The sequence below is a fragment of the Vombatus ursinus genome, unplaced genomic scaffold (genome assembly GCF_900497805.2).
Source record: "Vombatus ursinus unplaced genomic scaffold, bare-nosed wombat genome assembly UNPS02014778.1, whole genome shotgun sequence".
In the NCBI taxonomy this organism is placed as follows: Eukaryota; Metazoa; Chordata; class Mammalia; order Diprotodontia; family Vombatidae; genus Vombatus; species Vombatus ursinus.
The window spans coordinates 57,063,059-57,081,911 of NW_020954556.1; the positions used below are offsets into that span (position 1 = coordinate 57,063,059).

General features: G+C 35.2%; 1 protein-coding gene across 2 annotated transcripts in view; it reads left to right on the top strand.

Annotated features, from left to right (window-relative positions):
- SOS1 (SOS Ras/Rac guanine nucleotide exchange factor 1) overlaps window positions 1-18,853 on the top strand; it is a 194,467-nt gene that overhangs the window by 98,343 nt on the left and 77,271 nt on the right. For both annotated transcript variants that reach the window (XM_027865109.1, XM_027865110.1), the window contains exons 7-8: window positions 4,777-4,887; window positions 4,974-5,072. In XM_027865109.1, coding sequence (XP_027720910.1) covers window positions 4,777-4,887; window positions 4,974-5,072 — 210 coding nt within the window. The remainder of the gene's footprint in view (window positions 1-4,776; window positions 4,888-4,973; window positions 5,073-18,853) is intronic.

Genomic DNA, 18,853 nt, shown 5'->3' on the forward strand with positions numbered 1-18,853 from the left:
GAGCTGAGGTACCTTTACTGTGCTGTAACTTTTTTTTTAGGCAGTTGGGGTTAAGTGACGTGCCCAGGGTCACACAGCTAGTACGTGTGAAGTGTTTGGTCTGAGGTCAGATTTGAACCCAGGTCCTTCTGACTTCAGGGCCGGTGTTCTATCCACTTCTCCACCTAGCTGCCCCTACTGTGCTATAATCTTGCAATGAATCCATCAACAGGCATTTATTAAGCACGTATTCTGTGCTGGTCATTGTGAGAGGCCACTCTAATGAATTAGCTCTCTAGGGGACTGAGGGTAATGAGTTAGAAAATTGAATATCAGGTCCTGAGGGACTCAGGCCACCTAGGGGAAAGACTGGTGGCTCTGTCTTCTTTGAAAGATCCAGAAAAAGTGTCAGGTACTAAGAAATAGTGGGCTTATCCTTTATTTGCCTGTTTGTTCTTCTCTTTCTCCTCTCAGTTCCAACACTTTACTTTCTTTACTGCTCACATTCTAAAACTAGAGGTCTGAGTTTAGGGGAAATTTTGATTAAAAAAATTCTCTGGTTAATAACTAATGTAACACATGGGTGTGCAGAAGTTCTAGTTTATTCTTTTGTGTGACATTTTAAACCACTACTTAATATTAGTCATTGATGAATAAAAATCTGCAATATGAATAAAAATTTCTGGCTTAAAACACACTATTCTATTATAACTCAGCTTTAGCTGCTGTCATTATGTGACTATCCCCTTCAAATGTTAAAATCCCACTTAATAGTAAGTACTATTGCTCTTGATATTAGAATTATGTGTACTTAAGAATCATAAAGAGAATTATCATTCAGATTTAAACTTAATAGCAAGGCTGACCAAACATAATTATCATATGAGTTGCATGTAATGTCAGAAAGTTGTACTTAACTTTGAATTCTTTTTTATGAAACATATCCTTTTTGCCAGTATTTATACCTTGGTACTTAGCACTTCTCGGCTTATTGTTAAAACCACAGAAACAATTGCTGTTAAGGCAATAACAAGCCTTAAGTGCCTGAGTTTGAGGCAGGCAGAGTCAGGCCATGACTAGGGTAGATAGGCTAAAAGATTACACAGATAAAGTAATAGGTGGTCTTTATCAACTTTTCCTGCTCTTCTAAGTTTGACCTGGTCTTTTTTCTAGCCTCTAGGCCAATCTTTACATCTTCAGTCAACAAAGATACGAATGCTTTCTAAAAAGTCTTTTCTTTGCCTGTGAACAAAACCACTCGGAGAATAGTTCATAAACTTTACCTCATGGGTTTTATGCTTTCTGTTTAGCACTTAATCTCCTACTTCTTGATGCTATCTTCCTTTCCTGCTTCCCCACTAACTATCCTTTCTGCTTCCCAGAATTTGCTTTTCTAGAGATACATGTGCTACTCCTACCTTAAGATCAAGAGCAAATTTTGTACAGTTGCCCCACTTTTCGTAAAGCTCCTAAAGATGTATTATGGCTCAGTTCGGAAGTTCTAGTCTCTATAATCAAGGCATTCTTAAGTCTAGTGATTTCCTTTAATTGCCATTTTTTCCTTTCTCACTAGTCCTAAAATCAGAAGTGCATTTAGCTCCTCCAGCCTGACCAATCACATAGCACATGCATGATGGCAAAAGGATGATTTAGATCTAAGGCTTAATCTACTTTAAACCTAAATGCCAAATGTTACTTCTAGAACATGCCTAATAAGAGATAATGGATTCAAATGTGACTCCTAAAGCAGATAGTAACAGAAAAGGTATTGGGAATCAGATTTAACAAAACAGCCTTACCATTGTTCTAACCTTGTCAGGAGAGGACCCTTGTATGGGAAAATATCTCTGAGGCAAGCTGTTTTGTTTGGTCTTGCCTCTATGGTAGTGGGATGATAACAATTAAAACAAAGGTGATTTTACTTAGCTTTCTGAAATTACTATTTGTAAATATAACTTGAGAAGTCTTTTTTATAAATCAATTTTTCTGCAACATTTATCTGATTGCAAAAAAATGAACAGAATTTGGTTTTCTAAAATGCTTTTTGCCTTTGAATTACTTCAGATGAAAGCATTACATAGCTTAAACTTGATGTTCAAGTAATGCTAAATATGAATTGATTCTGTTGCCCTGCATCATAAAAAAAAATCTTGGAAAACATGAAATTTTAGAAATGTTTGAGCAACTATACCCAAGACTATAGTAGTGTGGGGTAGTGAGTAAAATACCACCCTTATAGTCAGGAACCCTCCTGACTGTGTCCAGGTTCAGCCTCTAACACTCACTAGCTGTATGCCTGTTGCCAACTCATTTTGCCTTTCAGAGCCTCAGTTTCCCCATCTACAAAATGGCAACAATAGTTCCCATAACAGCTACTTCAAAGGATTGTTGTGATGCTCAGATAAAATAAAATATATAAAGGGTTTTCTAAACCTTACAATGCTATGTAAAGGTTAATTCTTTTTATTGTGATTGTTGAATTTCTTTTGGATACTATACATTTCAACCTCATTACTGACCAACCACAACCAAATGATAATCAAGCCTACCTCAGAGATCGTTTGTCTTTAAACCTCAAACACGTATACAAGCATGGTAATATTGGCTCTCAAGTGTGCTTGAGATGTTATTTTGTAGAATCTCTGGGTTACTGCTTGGTATACATGTTCAAATATATTGGATATCTCATAGTGGCTTAGGAATCTCCAACTTTTGGTAAGCTGCGGATAGAATGTTCCAGTTCTTTGAAATAGACCTAGGATGCTGAATAGCTAGTTATTAGGCCCTTTTCCAAATGTTATTAGGTCATCAGATAGTGGGATTTTAGAGTTGGAAGAGACCTTAGAAATTACCTACTCTAACTCCCTCATTTTGTAGATGAGGAAACTGAGTCCCAGAGAAGATTGTAGTAGAAAGAGCACTGAACATGTTGTGAGAAGGCTGGGGTCCGGATCTCAGCTCTGCTACTACATTCTGTATCACTGAGTGATATACTTAACCAAACTGGAATGCAGTTTCTTCATCTCTAAGATAAGAGAATTTGAATATATGATCTCTAATGTCCTTCCAAGTTTAAATCCTGTCACCCCTAGGGAAGAAACTGCTGCAGGTCACAGTCACTAAGTGGCAAAGTCCCAAATGGAAGTCTCAGAATGAACTCCTAAAGTAACCCCCTAAATATATTTTAGTGTTTAATTTTACTTTTGCTTCTGTTAGACATCTCTGGCATGGTGGGAGGACTTTCCCCTCGCAGCTTTCCCATGCCAAATTTTTCTTCCTTGGTTGTATAGAATCTTCAAGTTCCAAGTACGGTATTCTTTTCTGGGGCAGCTAGGTGACACAGTGGATAGAGCATCAGGCCTGAAGTCATAAAGATCTTGAGTTCAAATCCGGCTCAGACACTTACTAGCTGTGTAACTGTGAGTTACTTAACCTTTTTTTACCTCAGTTTCCTCATCTGTAGAATGAACATGATAAAATCCTCCAGTATCTTTGCCAAGAAAACTAAATGGGGTCACAAAGAGTAGGATGCATCTGAAACAACTGAACAACAGAAGTTCTTTTGACTAAGTCATATTGCCTCATCTGGTCATCCATTTTAGCCCAGTTCTATGTTCTTAAGAAAAAGGAGAGGAAACAGAAGATAATAAAGGAAATTAAATAAAAGTTGGCTACGTAAAAATTCTTCAAGATTGGATTTTAAATACATATCAATAGTATATCTATTACATTGTTTAAGCTATTGACTGCTACTCTCAGCTGTGTTGGTTTATATTGGATTTAGGACATTTTATGGTTAGAAAAAAAAAACAGTGCCCTTGTCTTTCTGAGAAAGTTTTTGATTATGTTGTTCAAAGTAATGCCATGACATCCTAGATGTAGAGTAAAAGAGAACCTTGAGGCTATCTTCTCCATCTCCTTCTTTTACTCACTAGGGAACAGAAGCCCAGAACAGAAAGTCCAGTGACTTGCCCAAGGTCATACAATATTAAGTGACAGGGACAGGATTTGATGTCAGCTTCTCTGACTTCAGAGCCATCATTTTTTTTTTCCACTGTACTACATGGACCCCTAAGTGTATTTTCTGAACACTAGATCATTTGATCTTCAGTGTTATAAATTTGCCTTCCATTTACAGGATAGAAAAGTGTAATCTTGCTACCAAGGAACAAGCCTGAGAAAATATTTGCTTTATACCAAACGTTTGCATATAAAAAGAAACTACTTTTTCTTCTAAGATGGACAGTGAGTTTTAAAAGATGTAGCCCCACTAGAGTTAAATCAAGAAATATTTTCATATATAACTCTTGTAAGTTTTATAGCACATAGTGTTACATAGCAAGAAAGGTATTTCCTTATACAACTCCAATTTTTGAAAAGCTTATTGTTAGTTCAACTGTTTATTTACCTACAATTATATTTAGATCCTGTGGTAGGCAGGTGCTTTCAAATACACAAATTTTTTACCCTATTTGCAAGAATTGGCACATTCCTTCTTTATGTGGAAATGCAAGACTCAGTATGTAACAATTTATTAAGATCTGTGCAATAATTTTGTTTAAAAAAATACCATAAAATAGTAGTTATCTAGATATGATTTAATTTTTAAAGAGAACATGATATTCCTGACCACCTCGGAGATTATTTGTCTTTAAACCTGAAACGCTTATGCATACACAGGAATACTGGCTCTCGAGCAATAGCTCTCCAGCTACTTTTTTTTTTCCAATAAGAAATTTCAATTGTATTGATTTTTTATTATAAAGTTTTTATTTTGTATGCTTTTTATTTTCAAAGGAATTGGCATTTGATCCATATGAGTCGTATGCTCAAGACATATTGCGACCTGGTTTTCATGACCACTTTCTTAGTCAGTTATCCAAGCCTGGGGCAGCCCTCTATTTGCAGGTATAGTGATTTTTATGTGAAATTGTCCATTGTTATACCAGCAAACAAACAAAAACTATAACTATATAAATCACTTTCTTTTCTAGTCAATAGGTGAAGGTTTCAAAGAAGCTGTTCAGTATGTTTTACCCAGGCTACTTCTAGCTCCTGTGTACCACTGTCTACATTACTTTGAACTTTTAAAGGTAAGAAACCAGTACTGCTCAATGACATTATTATTCAGATAATGTTCTTGATAATAATAATTTTCTTGTTTCATGATGAATCATTTCAGCATCTGTACTATAGTGTTCATACTCTCATAGTAAATATAAACTAAATATAACAGAAGACTTGAGAGGGGAACATTTTTAATTTGAAAAGTTTGAAGCAGTTTGAAAGTAGGTTGCAAGGTGTTTCTGAAACCTTTTTGTCTTTTATTTCCTTTCCTAGGATTTCATATATTTTGTTCTCTCTATTATACCTGTTAGCTGAAAATAACCTTTCCATCTATTTGGATTTTTATATCTCCATTTTTTCCCTTAGCATCACAACAGAAAATTGAAGGTTGGGAAGGAACAAGAGTAAGGAAAGTCCCCAGTTCACCTCATTTATACAGGCCACTTTTGCCATTTCCCCAACCAGAGAGCTAACTGTTCATTGCTTTGAAACTCCTAATTTGTCATTCCTATAGAATTCCTTCTTATAGACGTAGAATTCTAGACACTCAATTTGAAAACTAACTAAAAGAGAAAATTTATTTTTCCAATCATATGCTATAATTCTGTTTTCTTAAATCAGATGGCATCTTAAAAACAATCTTTAAAAAACAAGATGTCTATCAGTGGTGAAGAAAATGCATTCAACAAACATATATTTAAAGTGCTTACTACATTAAAGGCATTTTGCTAGCTACCAAGTATACAAATACAAAAATAGTCTCCAACCTCAAGGACAACAGTACAAGTAAAGGCATTATATTTTTTTTAGATGTAATATTCTTTATTTAGTAATATGGACTAATTTTACAGGTAAAAAAAATCACAGGTAAATTTCTTCATAATTTTTTAAGTTGTAACTGAGTTATCAAAGAGATTATTGCATTCTTTATACATTTTCCTTGGTTCACATATGTAAATTCATCAGTGTAAAGGTCTCCCCAGTAAACAGCCTCCCTCTACCAATGAAGATCAGCAATTATCCTGACATGTCAAAAATCAAACAGCCTGGATATGTCAGAAACAAGATTGAACCCAGATTATTTTCTGTCAGGCCAGATTTCTACCCACTATGCTATGCTGCTGCTCTTCTTGAAACAGTAGTAACTCAGAACTAGCAACACATGAAGATTGAGTGTAATATTACCTTAACTGGATTCTTCTTTTGTGAACGTACTTCCAATGAGCAAGTTGTCTTTAAAAAAACTACGAAAGATAGCACTATTGTTTTAATTAAAAAAAAAACTTCTTAGTTGTGTTGATGTAATGAAATATGATTTTGTTTATTGTTAGTAGTATTTATTACTTTCTCTAGTAGTGGTTAATGAGGTGGTCTTTTTATAGTAAATAAACAAGGAAAATAAGGTTTTTTTACCCTGATAAGGGGAAAATGACAAGTCATAAAACTTCACCCCACTCTCATTCCTCTTCTATTCTTGGTGAATTTTATTTCATTGTGGTAGATGGTTTGTTGTTGAGGGTGGCTTTTTCAGTAGGCTGGTGTTTAGAGTATTTGAGTTGGAAGTCATATCAAGGGAGTTAAAAGATAGTTACAGAAATAGTAGATAATCTATGGGTTACTTTTTAAAGTTACCTTGCTTCTTTTTGTTTTATATTATATTAATTTCCAAATATTGTACTCTTTTCTCCCTGCCTAGGTATCCTTCCCTTGTAAATATTCTTTAAAAATAATTTTTAACAAAACCAACCAAAACATCAAACTGAATCTGATAAAATATGCAGCATTCCATGCCCTTCCACATTCATCCTTTTCTAGGGCCAACAGTGATCATTATCATCATACTGTCTTCTGTTTTATTTTTCTTGGTTTTTTTTTTATCACATTATTGTAATCTTTGTGTATATCATCTTATCTTAGTTTTACCAATGGAGAGATTTTTCTTGTTTGTCCCTGTCTTACCACTCCCTCTACTAGGCGCCTAGTTCAGGCTCTATTTATCTCTCATTTGGACTTCAACAGTGGTACAGATCTCCCAAATCTACAGTTTCTCCCTCTTCTAGTCTATCTAATACATTGCTTCTAGATTAATCTTTTCAATGGATAGATTTTATCACATCATTCCATTGTTCAGAAATTTTCAATGGATTTTTTTTTGATTATTGATTAACTTTTAGATTCCTTACATTCATTCCTTACATTACAGGATCTTGCATAATTTGCCTTTAGCCTATTTCACCTGTCTTATCCCATGCTACACATATCGCATTTCATATACTCTGGTCAATTAAACCACTTGCCATCCCTTCTGAAATGTCAGACACTTTCCTGCCTCCTTTGCTCATGTTGTTTTGCACACCTTGAGTAATGTACCCGGATCTCTTCAAACTGACATCCCACCTTAAGTATCTAGTTTAAATGCTTTCACTTCAAGAAAGTTTTCTTTGAAATTTGGAAGTTTTCTTTCTCTTTTATCTAATTGCCTTTCTATTAAATTTATCTCTGTACATAACAACAGCAGCCGTTTGTATTACATTAAAGCTACAAAGTGCTTACATGTGACCTCCTCAACTAGATTGTCATCTTCTTAAGCACTAAGATCTATGCAATTCGGTGCAATTAATGCTGTGTAACTGTGAGTCACTTAACCTCAATTCCAATGAGGTTTCAATTCAGTGAACATTTAATAAGTACTTACTATGTAAGAGACACTATACTAGATATATAGATACAAAGATAAAAATAAGCAATGGGACCTTCCGTTAAGGAAGGTTACATTCTATGAGGGGATGTATCAGGTAAACTGATGAGTTAAATACAAAATCATTGAAGAGGTGGGGAATAGTAATCACTATTTCTGTTAATGTAAGTAATGAATGTAATGAATATTACTGTTTGTCCTTACTTCTCCCTTAGCTCAGTGTGGAGGGAGGGAGAGAGGAAGTGAGGAAGGAAATTATTGAGTTTGAGCTCATTCTGTACAGCGGGAAAAGTGCTTAATTAGGAGCTAGCGAGCCTGAGCTCCTATCCCACTCTGCAGTTTACTACTTAGGGGACCCTGGATATTTTCCTTAACTTCTTCTGATTCCTCATGTGTAAAATGAAGGGGTCAGACTAGATGACCTCTGTGATTGCTTCTAACTTTGAATGTGTGATCCAGTGACCTCAGGGTTTTGTCATTTTCACTCTCCTTTTAGCACTCATTTCATCTAGTTTGTAGTTTTAGCTTAGTCACAATATATTTTTATTCGTTACAAACCAAAATGAAACAAGTTCCACATACAAATTATTACTCTAGCTTTGAGTTCTCACCTTTACCCCTAAATTTATAGATCAGATCAGGTTGTTCTACAAGACTTTTTCATTCCACAGATTTCACCAAAAATTTGTCCAACATGACACATAAAACCACGAGCTGAAATGAAGAATCAAAACTGCATCTGCAACTGATGTTGCTGTCAGGTGCACAATTACTCACAAACTATAAGCTTAAGCTTTTCATTCCCATTGGAACCTGTGGCTCGTGGTGTTAACTGAGAAACACAAAGTGCCCATTCCACAAGAACACTGGCTGTGGAGTCAGAGACTTTGGTTCAAATCTGCAGCTGATACCAGCTCCCTGGGTCATCTTGAACAAGCCAGTTCATCTCCTAGGGCTTCAGCGTCTTCATCTGCAAAATGAGAGTGTTGCACCAGGTGGCTCTGAGCTCTTTTGCACTTGATCTGTGAACCTTTGATGCCCTAGTTGTCTGGACGTTATTGTTCACAAACATTTATCTGCCTGGCTTAGCTAAGTATATTGCTTAGGCAGTTGCTTAAAATTGTACCTCTTGAGCATTCTGGTACTTTTCAGATTTGGGAAAGTGCCTTCTAACATAGCCAAGACTAGGCATCCCCTATCCCTTGATCATGAAGCCAGACCTAGCTGTATCTGAAAGACATCCTCACAGCTCCTTTTCTTCTCAAAAGATTACGGAGCTAAAGGAAGAGAGAGAGTCATATTTGGCAGCTTTCAGCAACAACCAACGATCACAACGTAATCATTGCTCAAGAAGAGCTTAGTGCAAATAGAAAGTAGTCGCTGCTCACAAAGAAAGTGGGGACCCATGGCCCAGATCTTGAATACAGTCATTTCCTTTCTATTCTACATGTATAAATGTTCAGATGTATAGTAATTCTCAAACTTAGCTTTCTTGGTTCTACCTTTCCCCCGTGCCTTCATGCTGAGTGTTGAAGAAGAATTATTTAAGTTAGGTTCTGATTCCATGAAGAGACAGAGAGATACAAGGGAAAAATTGGGAAATCTGGACTCTAGTAACAGCAGCTGCCACTCATGGCAGTAGGCAGGAGGCTTTGAGAGTAATCATACCCCTTTTTATACAGGTGGTGCCTGCAAACCAATTGCTTAGAAAATTCACATTTAGTCAATAAAATTTCTTTGACTAGAACAGAGGCTTTACTTTAAATTAGGGTTTTTTCCCCCTCAATATAAAGGTGTTTTTTAATCAGTATTTTGCTAACTAAACATTTCATTATAATTTGTGTTTTATAATCACATTTGCATGTGTAAAATTTCCATGACTTTAAAGTATGTTATTATGTATAAAAATTTTTTTTTAGTTTTACAATAGCTTTATTTTAGAATACCTTTCATATAAGTTTGATTTATTTTATTTCACAAGTTTGGAGTTTTTCCTTAAGAAAATATAACTATCCTAGCTAGTAAATAAAAGATTTTAAATATTGTTTAAAATCAGCACTATTTTCTGCTCTGTAGCTGTTTTATTTTGGGTCTCCAGTATATACCCAGACAAATCAGAAAGTCATTCCGGACTATATTCAACTATTTAATTCCTAAGCAGATTATACTTTCTTTCTGAATGCATGGGTACTGTTGCATGTAGTCTAGAGAGAAGTATTTTTTTACTCCCTTACACGGCATTTGGATGGTATCGTCTATTTATTCATACACACAAATGTTTTCTTGATAATTTGGTAGTTGTGCTTGAAAACATTCCATTTTTGTCTTAATGTTTATGGTGCTTCCTCATTCTGTGTTGTTGAATTTTAAAGTATATGTTTTATTTCATTATACTAGTTTAGTTTTATGTATGAGATCAAGATCTCAGTTTTAAAATTTGAAAGTAACTTTGATCAACTTTGGGCAGGTCACTTAACTTATCAGCCTTAGTTTCCTCACCTGTAAAATGAGGGGGTTGGAGTAGATTACTTTAGGTGGCCCTCTAAATCTATCATCCATAAGTATGATTCTATTCTTCTAGAAAGCCCAAAGTCCTAGTTTTTAAAAAAAAAATTTTAAATTCAGACAAAATTTAACAGGAATATAAACATTCCTAGATTCAGCACCCAAAATAGATGACATTGGGGTTTTTGGGATTTCTTACCAATGATGAAAATAAGAAACATGGTAGGAATGTTGCTCAGGATCTCTGCTTTAGTATTCTGTTTAGGATTTTTTTAAATGGTACCTTTATGTAGAACAGGTGTTTAGGCAGAAAAGAAAATACTTTAGATATAATTACAGGGGCAATACAACTAAAATGTAACTTGACATGAAATTAAATTAAGAACCAACACAAATAGAAGTATTATAGTTGTCAAAATACTGTTTTAATGTTTCGTTATTTATCTTAGCAATGATGCAGATTTTCAGAAAATAAAGGCTCCTCAGAATGTCCTAAATCCTTAGACTGTTGATTTGTACTAAAATTTAGCAAATTAAAAAATATTACCAGATATTTTATTTTAATGACTTGACTTACTTGAAGTATAGATCTAAATTTTTTCCCAAAGTTTTTTGTTTGTTTGTTTTTTGTTTTTGCTAACATCACAGCTACTACAGGCCAGAACATTAAGCATGGGAATTTTAATGGAAAAGGTTTGAAACATGGAAGTTCAAAACTACAGTAGATCTCAAAAAAATGTAAAAGTAGGTCTGTTTTCCCTCAAAATGGGTTTTGTTTGGGGGTTTGGGGTTTTTCCCCTTAAAATTATAACCATGATTTTATTGTTTAGGGAGGTCTTGGGGAGGACCCCCCTCTACCAATGCAGTTCAATCCTAGCTTTGCGACTTAAAATCTTAGAAATTGGCTTGGGTACAGATACTCAGCCCTGTCCATGCCTCCCATCAAAGTGCAGCTAGATTATTTGCAGTGCAAAGAAAAAGAAATAATTGCACCTGCCATATATACATATATACATTTATAAATATTTTTATTAGTGAAAGGCCTTTCCCCAATTTGTTGCAGTTGCTCTGCAGGCCCCTAACTGCAGATGCACCATTTCAAATGTGCTGCTTCTGCCGTTTGGTAGGTGAAATGTGTAAACTCATTGCTGCTATTTGAAAGCACTTTTTTTAACCACTGCATACACCTCTTTGTAACTTTAATGGTGGTATGCCTCAGTAAATTTTACACATAGCCTGAAAAGATTTACAGCAACTAATGTCTTATTGCCAGAAGTTAAAGATAGAGAGAAGGATTATAAAATATGGCTTCTCTCTCTCAAGCACAGCAGTTCTATCTACTGTCTGTTTTCTTTCCCACAGCTTTGCAAAGGAAAAAAGTTCAAAGCATTGAATGAAAATGGCCTCTGTCTAGACCCTGGCCATAGATGTAAATGTCTGGCTAGAGTAAAACATATTGCAAGGGCTATTGTAAAGAGATGAGAGTCTTTCATTCTGGATTTTCCATTTGTCTTCCCAAGTCAACTGAACTGCTGTATGGAGCAGTTGTGGCTGATTTTTTTTCCTTTTTGTATTTTCAGTTTTCTTCTCCTCGTAGCCTTTTTTCATTGGTGGGCTCCTGTTCAGATTACCAGGACCCTTTCCACCCTTCACTTTTTTAACTTGCTTTTCCGTTATTCTTGCATTTTGTAGCTCTTCTTCAGTGTTTGTTATGGCTGTGATGTCTGCAACAATAGGAGGGGAAACAGTGAAGGGCTGCAACTCAGACTCGTCAGGTAGGCGAGAGAGCTGCTAATATTCAGAAAATGTTTCAATAACTAAAAAGCTAGGGATAGTTGGATCCCTAAGAGGAGTCTAAATTTGGGAAACTTGGGTTTGTTTTTGTGCTATTTTATTTTTGAATTCTTTACATTTTACTTTTTAAAGTTTTTTTTTTGATTTGTAGACCTTTTATCTTTTGTCTATCCCCATTGATGCAACTGACTTTAAAATATTTTCAAACAAACAAACAAAAAAAGCAACCCATATTATTCCCTACTCAAAGAGAAGGATCAAGTATTACTTATGCTTATTTACATCATTGAAAATAAGCTTGAGATTTAAAAACATAGTTAATTGTTTTAACTTACCTTCTGCTTGTCTTATGATGATTTCTTTAATAAAATGTGTAAATTCTGCTAATTCCTTTTTAAAAAGAAAAAATAATGAAATCTACTTTGTCATCTTATTTATATAGCCAAAAATGGTACTAAGTTTTGCTGTTCAGGTCTGAATAATTATCTCAAGTTCAGGAAAAAGCAATATTTGTTTATATGCCTAAAGATTTAATTAACATTATTTGTCAGCATTTTGCTGTTGCTATATTTGGGGACCCTTTGTTTAATTCAGAGTCTCTAGTGACTTTGAAAAGGATTAAAGATTTTTGAATGTGTTTGTTTAGTAGAATTGCTTTCAAAAAAGACTAAGTAAAATATAAAACACTGTGATTCAGCAAAATCCAAGTTACCTCTTTGCTCTTATGGGTAAATTACATTGCTTGAGATAGTGTCTGTTTTGAATAGGATTTTTAGGATCTCATAAATGTCCTTATAGCCAGACTTGTCAAATAATTTTTAATGTAGTATTTTCTTCCTTTTAATAATGCCTACATATATAATATATGTTTAATTATATTGTATGTATGTGGCTATATACATGCATATAACATATAGAGAGAAGTTACAAAACACTGTTCACAATGATGACCAAGTAGACAGTACAAATATCCCCTCTTTACAGATGAGGAAATGAAGGTTCATAAGATAAATCACTTGCTTGAAGATACCTAGCTAGTAAGTATTGGAGTACTTGGAATAAATTTTTGTTAACTATGTAATGTAAGATTGTTATTTAAGTGTAGTGTTCAGTATATTGTCATATAATCTAGAATTACCATTTATTGAATAACAAGATCATATTTACTCATGACACTCAAAAGATAGGTACATGTAGAGTCTCCAACCTTAAAAATTATTTCCTTACTGCTTCATGTAAGAGTAGGAATTAATACAGTTTTTTTAAAAAATTCTTTTTTTAATTAATGTATTACTATAGACTAGTAAAAATTTTTGCCAGTATTTTTTTTCATATTTGTTACACAGAGTTAGAAACATTTTTACTCACTGCTATGCAAAGGAAAGTTTGTTTTTGATGAGATTTCTTTTTAACTCAGTAACCATATTTAAATTTCATCATCCTCTCCCACTGTTTCTTAGATTAGCTGTTGTCAATGAGGAAAAATTAAACTAGTTGGGTAGGGAGTTTTATATACTACATTATCTCTTTTGAGCCTCATAACATCTCTATCAAGTAGAGAGTACATTTGTTATTACCCCTGTTTAACATTGTTAGTGACAGAGAGAGAAATAAAAGCAAGATCTTCTAACTTTTCAGTGCTCCTACCTCTACATGCTGCTCCCTTCTTCTAGAGTCACTGTACTCCTACTAATGTAGACCAAGATCTCATACTGAAGGTCCTCAGTGCCCCCCTCCCTATTTTTGTTTATCTTTATAGTGGTTCTTTAAAATGACTTTTAAACTTAAACTTAATACTAATACTTAATACTAAATGACAATTACAATTACTTAAACATTTCTCCAGTGACATCACTATCTTTCCAGTCATCCAGGTTCAAAACTTTGTAGTCATCCTCACCTATTTCCTCCCCCCTCCCCCCACACCCAGTCTACTGGTAAGCCTCATCAATTCTACTGCCACAACTATCACCCTGTAAACTCTAACCTGGATTATATCCTTCTAATTTGTTTGCCTGCATCCAGTCCCTCCACACGGCTGCCAAATGTCTGTTCCTAAATCACATCTACCCTGCCTCTCTCCTCCCTGCTTGAGAAGCATTAGTGGCTCTACCGACTTCTCTGTGTGACACCTTAGGCACCTCTCAGTCTTTACCCAAACTGTCTTTTTAGACTGATTTTACATTGTTCCTCTCATGGACCCTATGTTCTAGAATGTGTATTCTGCTTTTGGAGCACTGAATTCTGCTCTTCATCTCCCACCTTAGTGCAAGCTATCAGCAGCGAGCTCCTTAGCAACTTCACCATTTCAGCTCATGTCACCTCTTACAAGAAGTTTTCCCTGATCATTAGTGCTCATGTATTTTGTCTTGCCTGCTTGTTTATGTATTGATACCTGAGGTTCTTGAAGGCAGGTAAAGCAGCTGGTACCATGTCATCCACAAACATGAACATCTAGAAAATCACAGCATCTTCAGAGAAACCTTCTTCAATTTGTACTCTGCATTGGATCTCCTTCATTACAGAGAAGAATACAGGCATACATAATGATGTGTGTACATATGTTGGCAAGCACATATGTCCCTGTTTTTTTGTTGGTTTTTTTTTTTTTTACTTCTCCTTGATGTTTATGACATTAGGTCATTGATCAGAGTTTTTTCTGTTGTGTCTTTTGAATGATTTTGGTGTATGGCTTACAAATGCCTTATATGAAAAGAGCTTTATCAAATCAAAAACGTTTTCATAATCAATAAGCCATAAACAGAATGAAATCATATTTTCTTGGGGGAGGAGTTGTGATCATTTTAATTAAAAGAATTATTATGTTAAAATAAGGAGTCAAAAGGACCCTATTAAGCATGCAGAAATCATTCTTCCTCCTCTACAATTATTTGTATGTAGTCCAAGCTAGTATCTATTATGTGTAATTGATATTTTTGTGATTGTTCTGGGGGTAAAAACCAAATTTGTTTCATGGAGCCCATTTAATCATAACATTCCATTTCATATTTATTCATTTGCTTCTGTCCAGTGGGATCAGATTTTGGAACAAATTTGGACACATTTCCAATGGACAGAAAATATATTCAATCGGCTAGAAACATTTCATACTCTCGGGGAGAATTTCATACAGTTTTTTTTCTCGGACTATAAAGCTCAGTTGTTAGGATTTTTTTTTTCATTAATAGAATTTTAGTTACAATTCTGAGTATGTTATGTTAAAAAAAAACGGTTCATTTAGGTGGAAGGCCATTAATTCTGTTGCATTCTGAACAAGCTTAAAAAGTTGATCAGATACCAAGTGCAGGCTTGGATCAATGAAATTTTTATATTTGTCTAAACAAAAACATGTTGTTTTTCACAACCCCCATGATGTCACCCATCCTCCCTGAATTACTTGAAAATAGGTGCAAGTTACTATGTAACTAATGAAAGAAATAGACATTTAGTTATTATTTACTCATTTACCAGGTAATGGTTTGTAATATTTTCTTTTAATTGATGGGTGGGTGGGGGTGTAGCAAGCACTGCCTTCCTTTTTTCACCTTTTCACCGTTCCTCCCCTTTCCCTCATCCTTCCCTACTGGGTAAAATAGATTTCTACTACAATTGAGTATGTATATATGTTTTCCCTCCTTGAACCAATTTAGATATGAGTGAGATTCAAGTATTGTTAACCCCCAACCCACATACTATTTCCCCTTCCATTGTAAAAGCTCTTTTTTGTACACCTCTTTTAAGTGGGATAATTTCCCTTATTCTTCCTTTCCCTTTCCCCTTCTCCCAGGGCATCCATCTTTCTTGCCTATCCATTTTTTTTACATCATCCCAACATAACTGATTCACTCCCACCCCCTCTTTCTATGTAGAATCCTTCTAACTGCCCTTATGAAGTTACATGTATCATCTTCTCATAGAGAAAGGTAAACAGTTTAACCTTATTGTGTCTCTTACGATTTCTCTTTCATGTTTACTTTTTTATGTTTTTCTTGAGTTTTATATTTGAAAGTCAAATTTTCTATTCAGTTCTCTTCTGTCTTCCAGAATATCATATTCCACGCCCTCCACTCCTTTAATATGTTAGTTGCTAAACCTTGTGTGATCCTAACTGTGATTTACGGTATTTGAATGGTTTCTTTCTGACTGCTTGAAATATTTTCTCTTTGACCTCGTAGTGCTAGAATTTGGCTATAATATTTCTGGGAGTTTTCATTTGGGGATCTCTTTTGGGTGGTGATCAGTGGATTCTTTCCATTTCTATTTTACACTCTGGTTCTAAGACATTGGGACAGTTTTCTTTGATAAGTTTCTTGAAATATGATGTCTGGCTCTTTCTTCGATCATAGCTTTCAGGTAGTTAGTACAATGATTATTAAATTATCTGACCTCAATCTATTTTCCAGGACAACTGTTTTTCTGATGAGATATTTCACATTTTCTTCAATGTTTTCAATCTTTTAACTTTGTTTTATTGTTGCTTGTTGTCTCATGGAGTCATTTGCTTCCACTCACCCAATTCTAATTTCTAAGGAATTGTTTTCTTCAGTGAGCTTTGTTATCTCTTTTTCCATGTGGCCAATTTTGTTTTTTAAAGTATTATTTTCTTCAGTATTTTTTGTGCTTCTTTTTACCCAAGCTATTAATTGTCTTTTCATAATTTTCTTCCTTTGCTCTCATTTATTTTCCTGTACTTCTCTTATTTGATTTTGAAAATCAATTTTTCCTTTAAGGGTTTGCTTGTAGCTATTTTGACTTCATTGTCTTCTTCTGAGGGGGACTGTCTCAAGCTTTAGGCTTTTTCTGCACTGCTCTTTTCAGAGCTAGGTATTTGGAAGTTTTCAGTGCTTCCAAGATGGTGTGATCTGGGGAGAGGTGTGGTAACTGCTCTCATGCTCTGCACTCAGGATCCCTGGGGACCAGAAATGATTCTGATCCTCAGGGCCCCTGCTTCCTTGTGACTGGAAGTAATACTGTCCCTCATGGTTCCTGATCCCTTGGCACCAGAAGTGATAAGGTCCTTGATCTCTTGTGACTAAAAGTGATACTGCTCCTCAGGGCTTCCACTCCCTCGTGACCAAAAAGTGCCCTTAAACTATGACTTAAAAGTGGGCATAGACAGTGGAGTTGCCAAACTGTGTCTGGTCCTTCATCAAGTACTTCATCCAGTACTAGCACAATAGTCCCCTGTCATTTCTTTCTGACTGGTTGCCAGGCTCTCTTCCCATTTCTGGTAAGGGAGGTCCTGAAACTGCTGCTACTTCTTTTGCCACCATCTGGTCCCTCCACTGGTGTTTCATCCATGTGGGCCTCAGGTCAGCCTCCACTCCCATGTCATAGATCTCTATTTCTGACCTCCTAAGTTTTCTTGGGCTGGAAGAATATCTCACTTTGACCTTTTGTTGGCTCTTTTACTCCAGAATTCAATTTGAGGCATTATTTTAAATGTGTTTGGAGTAGAATGATGGGAGAGTTCAGCTGAGCGCTCTACCATCTTGGCTCCCAGTCTTATAAACTCAAGATTGGTCTACAATTTCAAAATGATCAAGATGTGGTCTGTTCAGTAGTGGTAATGAAAGCCTACTTGTTTGCTGCTAAATGTCCTCATCAAGGATGCAATCAATACATATATAGATGACTCATACAAGTATTTCCCACCTATACGGTAAAACAGGCTCATGGGTCAGTAGTTTTTATTTTCCTAGTTGCTTGGGGGAGTGGGATAGATCTTTTAAGAAGGTCTGAGTATTTTCCCCTCTTTCAGATAACCTATATCAATCCCTTACTTTTCTCAGAATTATTTTTTTTCCTTCAGCATGTGTCTCTTCCGTATATACTTGTTCTAGTCATCCTGTCTTTGTCCTCCTTGGCACCATTTCTGCCTTTCCTGTGAGGACATTTGGGACTGTAATATTAGGGTCCATATGTGGTAGTTCAACTGCCCTTTATTGTAAAAAATAGGGTTCTATAACACCATTTGCTGCAAATCTTTTGATTTTTTTCTTTCTATTTATTGTCCTTCCAATGTTGTCCTTGGGGTTGCATATTAGTTCATCACTTCTCTGTCAGGAGGTGGGTAATATTCTTCAACATCAGTCCCCTGGAATTGTGATTGATCATCATATTAATCATAGTTCTTAAGCCTTTCAGAATTGTTTGTTTTTGCAATGTTGATAGTATAGTATGAATTGTTCTACTAGTTCTGCTCACTTCTCTCTGCATTGGGCCATCCAAATCTTCCCAGGTTTCTCTAAAACTGTCTCTTAATTTCTTACAGCACAGTAGTATTCCATTACATTCACATACCATAATTTGTGCAGCTATTCCACAGTTGAAGGATACTCCCAGAGTTTCTAGTTCTTTACCACTACAAAAAGTGTATTATAAATATATTTGTAGATATAGGCTCTTTTCTACTTTCTTTGATCTCTTCATGGTATAGGGCTAGTAGTTGTTTAACTGGGTCAGATTCTACACAGTTTAGTAACTTTGAGAGCATAATGCCAAATTGCCTTCCAGAATAAATGAACCCAATTCAAATTCTGCTAACTGAGGAAAGTGCTAGTGTTCCCATAATCTTTCCAACATTTGTCTGTTCTTTCTTTCTTTCTTTCTATTTCTTTCTTTTCCTTCCTTCCTTCCTTCCTTCCTTCCTTCCTTTCTTTCTTTCTTTCTCTTTCTTTCTTTCTTTCTTTCTTTCTTTCTTTCTTCCTTCCTTCCTTCCTTCCTTTCTTCCTTTCTTTCTTCTTTCTCTCTCTCTCTTTCTTTTCTTTCTTTCTTTCTTTCTTTCTTTCTTTCTTTCTTTCTTTCTTT